General features: G+C 40.3%; 1 protein-coding gene across 1 annotated transcript; it reads left to right on the forward strand.

Moving 5' to 3' along the window:
* Positions 1-1,020: 1,020 nt before the first annotated feature.
* On the forward strand, positions 1,021-11,701 carry si:dkey-256h2.1 (uncharacterized protein LOC337520 homolog). The gene is made up of 12 exons (XM_024396134.2): positions 1,021-1,714; positions 1,817-1,956; positions 2,227-2,402; positions 2,572-2,732; positions 3,027-3,167; positions 3,334-3,455; positions 4,144-4,312; positions 6,383-6,528; positions 7,763-7,887; positions 8,085-8,211; positions 8,839-8,972; positions 11,479-11,701. The coding sequence occupies exons 1-12, from the start codon at positions 1,230-1,232 to the stop codon at positions 11,602-11,604; spliced, it is 2,052 nt and encodes a 683-aa protein (XP_024251902.1). The 5' UTR covers positions 1,021-1,229; the 3' UTR covers positions 11,605-11,701.
* The last annotated feature ends 373 nt before the right edge of the window (positions 11,702-12,074 follow it).

Genomic DNA, 12,074 nt, shown 5'->3' on the forward strand with positions numbered 1-12,074 from the left:
ATAACTAGGTAGTAGTTAGCATACCAGAGCCTCTTTTCCCCATAAGACCAAAGAATTTGCGTGACTCAGGTTTTCGAGTCATTCTTTTCAGGATTTCTTTGTATTGCTCAGATTGTGGCCATTTGCTCTGAATAAATAAAATACACAATTTAGCTTATTCATTTGAATGTAGCCTAGGCTAATCATGAGATGCAAATTATGAAGCCTATCACTGCCCGTGGCTGCTTCCTAAATAGTCCACATTTCCAAATGTAAGGGACAGTGCTGAAACATTTTTTAAATCTTAATTTCGACAATGACACTATAGGCTATAGTCAAATGTTTCAAAAATATTTTTGACAATTTGAGAGAAATATCCTACCGTTTCATTGTCTTCTCTCCAACTGTCATCAAAATCGATTTTTTGGCTGAGGACAGTTGCCAAAACGAGGGAAAATACCATGAGTAGAATTATCTTCATTGTGTGAGCAGGTGTGCTGTGCGTAAAGTTGTTCCTCTTCATGCGTTTATTTTATTTGATGAGAGTAACTTTGCTGATAAAACCAGACTAATGGCCTGAATAAATACAGAATTCCTATAATATCAATAGTTCAAAGATGCAGCCTGCTGGAATACCCCATGGAGCAAATTTTAACAGAAGTGCGTCTATCCATTGGCGTAACATTACAATCGGCGCGCCGGCGTTTTTATGCAGAGACAGAGCTTAAGTGGATGTCAATGTCAAGCCGTTTTGTTGTAACATAATTAGGTCATATTATGAGTCAGTAGGTTTGTCTTTGTGTTTTATTTCTGAAGGGGTAAACCACTGTTGCTTCTGTTCAACTGAGAAAGAGTGCGATGTGTCAGAGTGAGTGAGAAAGCAGGTGTGTGTGTGTGAGAGAGAGAGAGAGAGAGAGAGAGAGCAAGAAAGAGACAGAACGTGTGTGCGTGTACAGTGAAATCCTTGAAACAAGCACACATACAGTAATACTCCTTGCGTCTAAGACTTTTTAGCATTTATGGGCCACCGTACAAGTAAACGCGCCCACTTCATACATCCCTTGGAATAAACAAGGAAGTACTCGTTATTGTACAATCTGTCAACTCCTGGCTCAATGCTGTCAGTTTAATTAAAAAATAAATAATAAAAATACATATTTTGCATTTAAACAGCAATGACCCAAGATACTGCTGTGTGCAAATTGATTTAGAAAATTATCGACATATCGCCACCGTTGTGGGACGAACATATGGCTTGGTTATCATCAACTTTGGTGCTGTGCTGCTTAACAGTAACGTTAGGCCTACATGCCATTCAAATTGATGCAACAGCGAAAATGAGAGGGATGAAGTCAACTCATAATTTAGACTACGACGAGCTTGAATTCTCACCATCTACATTTGCGCATAGCACCATCAACTTCAGATCCAAAATAACTCCTCAACAAGTCGCGGTATTGGAGCCAGGTAACACAGCTCCAGCTTTCAAAGTGGTAACCCTTGATGGAGAATTCGTTTACCCGCCACTTGCAGGATTGAAAGGGCCATTGATAATTCATGCTTTTACCAACAAGTCTGCCTTTTTGGAGAGCCTGTGGAACTCCGAGTCGTCATTAACCGACTTGGTCCAGAACCTACCCGATAGCACCCAAGTCCTCTTCGTGTCTCTTGATGACAGCTCTGTCAACGATGCCTTATGGATGAGAGATCAAGTCCTTCGTGTAGCACCGCATAGGTAGCAACACAAATGTTTACTGTTGCTTGTTAATATAGAGGAGACAGGTCATTGGACTGAACTGACATATTACAACATTCCCTTTGTGTTTCTGTTCAACAGAAAGAAAGAGGTTTTGTCCAGATTGCACTTCTCCCCTGTTCCTGTATTTTGTTTGGGGAACTGGATTCCCAGTGTACTGTACTCTTGGGGTTGTTCCGGACACAACTGTGGCCTTTCTCAGGCAGTTTTTACATCTACAGGTAGGGAATAGTCTCTATGCACTGTAGGACAGGTGCACTCATCAAAGCACCAGTGGAAGTTTCATTTTCCCTTGCATTTAGATCCCAACTGTTTGTGGTCCATTTAACTTTTGTTTTTGACTATTATTATTCTATCCTGGATGAACATATTATAGTTCAGAGTTCTCAGGGTGTCATCAGTTATTTAATGACAGATGGGCCATGCATTTATTGTTTTCTATGTCCATCTTATGGAAGTGATGTATTTATTGAAATGTTAATTACATACAGGGTGGAATATGCCGGTGATTGTCAAGAGACTTGATGCGCGATACGATTGGCTGATGGTCTCCTGGAGCCAGATGAAACACCAGTTGATTGATGCAGGCAATGGATGTGAGCCCGCCCCCTCTGCTGCAGGTGCTGTTGCCTGGGTTTCCGAGGGCAACTGCTCCTTTTTCACCAAGGTCAGTTATGAGACAGGGAGAGGGATTGGTGGAGAGATGTGTGAAACATTTAACTGCCATTTTCCAGGTTTAACAGAAGAGTTGTTATACAGTTGCCCATAAACAGACTTTCCATGTGCCTGAACTGGACATGAAGGAACACGTTGACATTGTTAGTTTCCGTCCCCAGGTGAAGAACATGGCCAAGTCCAATGCCACGGGTGTCCTTGTCCATGCAGGTCCTGGAAACCCGATCCAGGATATGAACTGTGTGGGAGACGAATGTTCTACGCCACTAGGCATACCTGCTGCCATGGTGCATTGCGAGCCCTCGGTAGCCCAGGCCCTTAGGTAACTAACACTGACTGACTCATACAGTGTTAGGTCAAGTTGCTTTCCTCACTTAACTCACTGGAAGCCATGCTTCCTCTACGGATAATTTTGTTCTCTCAGTAGTCTTAGACGGATTACTCATGGAAATGATCTATCGACTCCTGACCTGATGAGATATGCGTGCAATGGTCAATAGAACGTACTGTGTATGTTATTTTACACTTGTTGATTGTCAAATTCTCAACCATTAATGAATATTGGACCAAATAAAGTGAATAAATTGATGTTTATATTCTGTTCTATGTTTTGTAGTTATGGGCACATGGTGAACGTGTCCTTTCAGAGTACCCCCTCTCCAAACTTCTTCATTGGCATTGACCAGCAGGGGGCACTGTCTGAGATGGGCTGGTTCCTCTACCCCTCCTTTAAGTTTATCAACTGGCAGGCCCAGTGGTAAGCAGTAAGCACACTATGGATTCCCCAGTTTATTACAGCAAACTGAAGACATCAGGAATTCATATGTCAGTATACTGAAGACATCAGGAATTCATATGTCAGGAGTATGTGAAGAAGGATAAATATTTTCATATATTTAGTAACTGTATCCGTTCCCTCCTAGGTTTGATTTCTATGAAGGGCTTCAGACTAGACTCCATGACCCAGCCTGGGTGGTCCCTGTGTTTGAGAAGGTCCAGATGCAAGGACAGAGTGGAGCAGTAGCCACTGTGAACCTGCCTTCTGGTAAAGAGACCTCATTGTATCTCCACCAGGTCATTTGCACATACACTGAGTGTACAAAACATTAGGAACACCTGCTCTTTCCATGACAGACTGACCATGTTAATCCAGGGGAAAGCAATGGTCCCTTATTGATGTCACTTTTTAAATCCACTTCAGTCAGTGTAGATGAAGGGGGAGACAGGTTAAATAATGATTTTTAAGCCTTGAGAAAATTGACACATGGATTGTGTATGAGTGCCATTGAGACGGTGAATGGGCAAAACAAAAGATTTAAGTGCCTTTGAGCAGGGTATGGTAGGTGCCAAGCACACCGGTTTGAGTGTGTCAAGAACTGCAATGGGTTTTTCACGCTCAACATATTCCTGTGTTTATCAAAATGGTCCACCACCCAAAGGACATCCAGCCAACTTGACACAACTATGGGAAGCATTGTAGTCAACATGAGCCAGAACCCCTGTGGAATGCTTTCGATACCTTGTAGAGTCAATGCCCCAACAAATTGATGCTGTTCTGATGGCAAAAGGGGTGCAACTTAATATTAGGAAGGTGTTCTTAATGTTTTGTACACTCAGCATTTATGGTCGAGCCATACACTAAGTCGACAATAAATGCATCAGCTTTGAATATAATTTGATAGGTATTTAAAGGGGATCGGAATATTGACTTTTCCATTTCACTGTGTCGGTAGACATGTTGGATTTTGACATGCTGGAGCTGGACGCGTCTCTGTCCTGTCCCAGCGAGAGGGATGACTCCTGCGCCCACTGGGACCACACTGTGCAGCTGTTTGTGTGCTGTGACCATTTCAGTCCCCACTGCAACATGGAGATGGGGCGCTGGATAACAGCCTTCCGCAGGTATAGTGTGCATTTGTTATCACTTGACATGGATACCATGTGACAAGAGTCCCCAAAATGCATTTTGACATTTGCTAAGATCACTCAAGAATATTAAGTTAAAATAAGTGTTCCTTCAGTATTGTTGTAATTATTACAAATATATATATATAAAAATCGTCTGATTAATCGGTAATACCTGGATTTTTGCATTGGTCATACAATTTGATCTTCATCTAGGTCACAACAATAGACTAACACAGTCTGCTTAAACTAATAACACACCAAAAATTATACATTTCCATGTCTTTATTGAAAACATAGTGTAAACATTCACAGTGCAGGGTAGGGAAAGTATGTGAACCCTTGGATTTAATAACTGGTTGACCCTTCTTAACTGGTTGACCCTCAGCAATAACCTCAACCAAACGTTTTCTGTAGTTGCGGGGTGGCAGGGTAGCCTAGTGGTTAGAGCATTGGACTAGTAACCGAAAGGTTGCAAGTTCCAATCCCGAGCTGACAAGGTACAGAATCTGTCGTTCTGCCCTTGAACAGGCAGTTAACCCACTGTTCCTAGGCCATCATTGAAAATAAGAATTTGTTCTTAACTGACTTGCCTAGTAAAATAAAGGTTAAAAAAAATTTTTTTTTTTTTTAAAAGACCAGCACAACGGTCAGGAGGAATTCTGGACCATTCCTCTTTACAAAACTGTTCCAGTTCAGCAATATTCTTGGGATGTCTGGTGTGAACTGCTCTCTTGAGGTCATGCCACAGCATCTCACTCAAACTGAGGTCAGACATTCTGCGCTGTGCTCTTGCAGTCATCTTTGTAGGACGGCCAGTCCTAGGGAGAGTAGCAACAGTGCTGAACTTTCCCCATTTATATACTTTTAGGCTTTTTGAGATACTTTTGTGACACTTTCCAGCTTTATGCAAGTCAACAATTCTTAATCTTAAGTCTTCTGAGATATCTTTTGTTTGAGGCATGGTTCACATCAGGCAATGCTTCTTGTGAATAGCAAACTCAAATTTTGTGAGTTTTTTTTTATAGGGCAAGGCAGCTCTAACCAACATCTCCAATATTGTCTCATTGATTGGACTCCAGGTTAGCTGACCCCAATTAACTTTTGGAGAAGTCATTAGTCTGGGGTTCATATACTTTTTCCAACCTACACTGTGAATGTTTAAATGATGTATTCAATATAGACAAGAAACATACATTCATTTGTGTGTTATTAGTTTAAGCACACTGTGTGACTAAGATGAAGATCAGAACAAATTTGATGACCAATTTATGCCAAAATCCAGGTAATTCCAAAGGGTTCACATACCTTTTCTTGCCAATGAACAAAAATATAAACGCAACATGCAATCATTTTTGAGTTACAGTTCATATAAGGAAATCAGTCAATTGAAATAAATTCATTATGCCCTATTCTATGGATTTCACATGACTGGGCAGGGGTGCAGCCATGGGTGGGCCTGGGACCCACCCACTTGGGAGCCAGGCCCACCCACTGGGGAGCCAGACCCAGCCAATCAGAATGAATTTATAATTACAGACAGAAATACTTAATTACAGACAGACGTACTGCCAAATTCTCTAAAACGAAGTTGGAGGCGGCTTATGGTAAAGAAATTAACCTTCAATTCTCTGGTGGACATTCCTGCAGTCAGCATGCCAATTGCCTGCTTTACGTCTGTGGCGTTGTGTGACAAAACTGCACATTTTAGTGGCCTTTTATTATTCCCAGCACAAGGTTATTGATATGCCACACCAGTCAGGTGGATGGATTATCTTGGCAAAGGAGAAATGTAAACAAATTTGTGAACAAAACTTTAGAGAAATACATTTTTGTGCGTATAGAACAATTCTGGGATCTTTTTATTTGAGCTCATGAAACATGGGACCAACACTGTTGCGTTTATATTTTTGTTTAGTATATATAAAACATAGGAAAATCCCGTTTTTGACTCCACTGGGCCTTTTACCTCTGTGCCTATGGCCTTTACCACTTCAAAGCGATCCCCTTTGGCTTAAAGAAACGCTCCTGCAAATTCTTTTAACGATGTTAATGTTCCTCCTCCAGAGGCATTGGGCGCTGGCTCACTGATGTTTCTCCTCTGGTGCCTCTGTTGGACAATGGGAGATGTACCTTCACCATGAAGACTGTGCCTTGGGCCATGCCCTGGGTGGTGTCTCTGAGTCTGAGATTCAGCCACACAAATCACTCAAGTAAGTTATAATGCCTTCATAACACGGTCACAGGGGTTAGACCGCTGCGCCACTCGGGAATCCTAAGGCATCTAAGTGCTAGAGGCGTCACTATAGACCCTGGTTTGATTCCAGGCTGTATCACAACCGGCTGTGATTGGGAGTCCCATAGGGCAGCACACAATTGGCCCAGCGTCGTCTTTGTTAGGGTTTGGCCGGGGTAGGTTGTCATTGTAAATAAGAATTAGTTCCTAAGTGACTTGCCTAGTTAAATTTAAAAAAAAAATACAAATAATAACACCTACATAACACTGTCATAAGACATTCATTCATACTTTTTAATTAGTATTTTACTGTTCATTGTGTATCAGAATTCTTCTCTAAAATATCTGTATATTCTTTTACAGTATAAAAAAAAATGCTAAGTGATGTTTAGGCAATAGGACTGACTCTTTCGCTTAAAAACCCCCAACATTAAACAGGTTTCCAATAGGTGGGTATGCCATCCTGTTGTGTACAGTTCTACTAGTGACAAAGCAATGGACAGAAATCACTCTTCTTGAGCAATTTAGACCATTTCATCCCTCTTTCTTCATGTGTAGAAAAAGATATGCACTTCCATCCTAAGCAAAGTGGAGTGCTATAGAAAATAACAGGATGTTTGCAAATTGTTGCTGGAAAGTTGTCCTGGCAAAGGACAACCCCCTATGAGTCTCGGTCACAACAGAGTAGTCATGGAAAAAAAGTACTCCAGTATCAGATTTTTCTCACTGCACGAATGCAATACTGTCTAAAGACTGTATCATTACAGTATCATGCTGTATTTGTAACGGCTTTCTTCCGTCGAAGGAGAGGAGGACCAAAATGCAGCGTGGTCAGAGTTCATGTTTTTTTAATAAGAAAACCTAAACATGAACACAATAACAAAATGTGGCAAAACCGAAACAGTCCTATCTGGTGCAGAGAACACAAAGACAGGAAACAACCACCCACAAAACCCAACACAAAACAGGCTACCTAAATATGGTTCCCAATCAGAGACAATGACTAACACCTGCCTCTGATTGAGAACCATATCAAGCCAAACATAGAAATAGACAAACTAGACTCACAACATAGAATGCCCACCCAGCTCACGTCCTGACCAACACTAAAACAAGGAAAACACAGAACGTGACAGTATTCTTATATGGTAATAAGTAACAGAATGAACTCTTCAAACAGATGTTAAACCTAGATTTTGCTCTTGTTACAGCCAATCACTCAGACAAGCTTTACCCCTTTAAGCTGATGTCATTGTACAGTGGAGGCACCTTTGACAAGGAATACAACAAGAGATACCAACCAATCAAATTCACTGTTCCAGACTCAACAAAAAAGGTATGATGCAGAATTGATATTACTTCTGTTTACATTCACTCATAATAAAGGGTAATTGTCATATACTGCATGTTCTTAATTTTTTTTAATATGCCTTTGTTTTAGTTAGTGCTTTGGCCATAATGTGGGTAAACAGCTGCTTTACAAATCATGTTATTATTGTAATCAGTCATCTTATGTACCATATTGTGTCTTAGGTGGAGTTGTATGCCGTAATCACAGGCCACGGGAGCGACGATAACGGCTGCTGCGAGTTCTGTGTGACATCACACCACTTCCTCGTCAACGGAGCATTCAATAACACCCGTATTTTTGACTCGGCAGGTGAGAAATGACTAACGTTAGAGTTTGGTCATGCAGATTCATATAATCTTCCCTTAGTCTGGGCCATAGTTATATTAGCATGAGGTTGTATTCCTCTGAGGGCAATTAAATTGAACCGCGGGATGATTTTTCTTCTAACTGGATGGGCTGGGGGAGGTGGAACATTATTGTTTTTACACCGTAAGTAAGCCCAAGTAGATATTGTATTTCACAATACCATAATCATTTCATACCTTGATTACATTGAGACACGGTCACATAGGTCTCTTTATGTATTCACAGGAATACTTGGGAACAGATTTCCTAAATTAAAGGAATTAGCTAAATTCCTGGAAATTTGTGTTTTTTGCCCAAGAACAAAAATTATAATTTGTACAAATTATTAGTAAAAATGTATTTTTGGGGGCCAAATTAAATCCCTTTCAGGTGAATTTGGCCTGCAAGCTGCCTGTTGCTGACCCCTGTCCTAGGGCATTTGCCTGCTTGTGTCCCTATTCTTGTTTGTGTGGGTCTTTTGTCATGCATTCCATTCCAAATGAATTATACTGCATTTACCATGTTTTTAATGCAGTGTTCTTTAACCATCCCATTGTCTTGACTGTTTTCTGGTGTGGTTTTACTCTCCAGGTTCAGCCCTGGGGTGTGCCATGCGGGTGGGAGAGGGGGCGGTGCCCAACGAGCATGGCACTTGGCTGTACGGCCGTGGAGGCTGGTGTGATGGGCTACAGGTCAACCCCTGGAGGTTTGACATCACCACACAGGTATAGAACTATCACCAGACCGCGTCATGAATAATTGCCTTTGCGGTTCGTCATCAGAGACCTGTTTAGCTAGCGGTGGATACGATCGCATGCAACTTCAAATGCAGCTCATACAAGTTAACAAACACGTAATCGGATGGTTATCGTCTGCAACATCACAGATGTCATCAGAGGATTGATTAAATCACAAATAGAGCTAGTTAAAGCCGGAAGAATAATGTACTTGTTGAACATAGCTATAGCCATCAGTCTTGCATGTTTTCACGGTCATCACTCAGTTACTGTTAAGTTTGTCTGGGTCCTGACTAGTGGTCAACCGATTATTATATTTTCAATGCCGATACCGATTATTGGAGGACCAAAAAAAGCCAATGCCGATTAATCAGACGATTTTTATATATATTTGTAATAATTACAACAGTACTGAAGGAACACTTTTATTTTAACTTAATACATCAATAAAATCTATTTAGTCTCAAATAAATAATGAAACATGTTCAATTTGGTTTAAATAATGCAAAAACAAAGTGTTGGAGAAGAAAGTAAAAGTGCAATATGTGCCATGTAAAAAAGCTAACGTTTAAGTTCCTTGCTCAGAACATGAGAACATATGAATGCTGGTGGTTCCTTTTAACACGAGTCTTCAATATTCCCAGGTAAGAAGTTTTAGGTTGTAGTTATTATAGAAATTAGATGACTACATCTCTCTCTACCATTTGTATTTCATATACCTTTGACTATTGGATGTTCTTATAGGCACTGTAGTATTGCCAGCCTAATCTCGGGAGTTGATAGGCTTGAAGTCATAAACAGCGCAATGCTTGAAGCACAGCGAAGAGCTGCTGGAAAATGCAAGTTCTGTTTGAATGAATGCTTACGAGCCTGCTGGTGCCTACCACCGCTCAGTCAGACTGCTCTATCAAATCATAGACTTAATTATAATATAATAACACACAGAAATATGAGCCTTAGGTCATTAATATGGTCAAATCCGGAAATTATCATTTCGAAAACAAAATGTTTATTCTTTCAGTGAAATACGGAACCGTTCCGTATTTTATCTAACGGGTGGCATCCATAAGTCTAAATATTGCTGTTACATTGCACAACCTTCAATGTTCTCTCATAATTATGTACAATTCTGGCAAATTAATTATGGTCTTTGTTAGGAAGAAATGGTCTTCACACAGTTCGCAATGAGCCAGACGGCCCAAACTGCTGCATATACCCTGACTCTGCTTGCACAGAACGCAAGAGAAGTGACACAATTTCCCTAGATAAAAGACATTCATGTTAGCAGACAATATTAATTAAATATGCAGGTTTAAAAATATATACTTGTGTATTGTTTTCAAGAAAGGCGTTGATGTTTATGGTTAGGTACACATTCGTGCAACGACAGTGCTTTTTTCGAGAATGCGCTTGTAAAATCATCACCCGTTTGGCGAAGTAGGCTGTGATTTGATGATAAATTTACAGGCTCTGCATCGATTATATGCAATGCGGGACAAGCTAGATAAACTAGTAATATCATCAACCATGTGTAGTTAACTAGTGATTATGTAAAGATGTTTTTTTTTTATAAGATAGGTTTAATGCTAGTTAGCAACTTACCTTGGCTCCTTGCTGCAGTCATGTAACAGGTAGTCAGCCTGCCACGCTGTCTCCTCGTGGAGTGCAATGTAATCGGCCATTGTAATTACCAATTGTTATGAAAACTTGAAATCGGCCCTAAGTGATCGGCCATTCCGATTGACCTCTAGTCCTGATTTTAGCGTTGGCTATCCTGCTACAGAGCTTTTTGGTGTGGGGATGCGTGTGCATCCCTCGAACGTGACGATGGCTTGTAAACGAAAAATGGCTTTATACGTCCTTTCCATATAAAAATAATTTATCATTAGATCTATCTAATTGAATCATTCTATTTCTATGGTTCTTTCATCCTCACCTCATACTGGAATGATATTGAACTATGACATGATGATGTAACAATGTACAATGTTGCCACCTTCAAATTCATACTAAAGAGGCATTCCTTCACCACGTAAACAAGACCATAACACATAGTCTTTGTAAATTTGCAAGCCTTTTTTTGGTGTTTTAGCTGCTATTTCTGACTTTGAAAGAGATTCAAGACAACAGTTTTGCTCATCTTCTATCACATAAACTGCAGGGTTTTTGACGGAAAGGTTAAGCATTCAAATTATATATTTTTTTGATATAGTAGGCATTTGTGTCCATTAGTTTGCAGTGAAGCGCCCTTCATGAAACTAGCCTATTAGATGAGTACAGCACTTGGTCACTCATGAGTCCTTGGAAAGGCACACATGACCCTCTCTTTCCAAAGCTTCAGTTACATTTTATTCATTTGATACACACATCATGTTCATGAACACTTCATTTAATTACCACAGGCTTCATTTGTAATCCATAGATATTACAGTATTGGGGCTGTTTGATTTACTATAGTGTTTCTCCTTGAATTGTTATTTATTGTCTTTCTCAGCTGGACATGAGTGGGATTGAAGCCAATACTCTGCTCTACTTTGGCCTTTACAGTGGACAGGACCCCAATCCGTCTCACGACCCTGGCTACATTGTCATGTTCTCTTATCTGGTGTTCTACAAGTAGTCTCCCTGACAACCAGGTTGTCTTGAATGTGAATTGTAATGACTGTGATTAATACGACTGAGAACCAATCATGATAAAAATATTTATTTTTATCCAGTAATATTGTAGCCTATTCTATGTTTGGGTGTGTCACCAACTTGCACTGTTTTCCCACTCAAGAGTTTTCACTCAAGTTCGATACAAAGAAGACGTCATCTTGAATAGCTCATTTTGCTCTTCAGAAAAGTTGAAGGAGTTATTTGCTATCTTGCTACTTAACCTGGTCAAGTATGTGTAATTACAAAAACTTAGCTTTTAGTGTCAAACTTAAACTTTCAGGTGACGACAAGACGCTTTTCCTGACGCAAGATCAACCACTCTCTGATCCTTCAATTATTCAAGTATCTCTTTTTGAACGGTTTACCTGCAAAGGTTAGAGGAGTGGGGGTTGGTTACATTTGCCTCCACAGACACGAATGCATTAAACAGTG

This window comes from Oncorhynchus tshawytscha, linkage group LG03 (assembly GCF_018296145.1).
Source record: "Oncorhynchus tshawytscha isolate Ot180627B linkage group LG03, Otsh_v2.0, whole genome shotgun sequence".
NCBI classification, from domain to species: Eukaryota; Metazoa; Chordata; class Actinopteri; order Salmoniformes; family Salmonidae; genus Oncorhynchus; species Oncorhynchus tshawytscha.

What these genes read in the sequence shown, in the direction of transcription:
- si:dkey-256h2.1 (XM_024396134.2), top strand. Translation starts at nt 1,230, where the DNA reads ATGGCTTGGTTATCATCAACTTTGGTGCTGTGCTGCTTAACAGTAACG. An exon ending in GGCAGTTTTTACATCTACAG is followed by an intron (nt 1,957 to 2,226) that starts GTAGGGAATAGT and finishes AATTACATACAG; the next exon opens with GGTGGAATATGCCGGTGATT. An exon ending in CAGCCACACAAATCACTCAA is followed by an intron (nt 6,529 to 7,762) that starts GTAAGTTATAAT and finishes CTCTTGTTACAG; the next exon opens with CCAATCACTCAGACAAGCTT.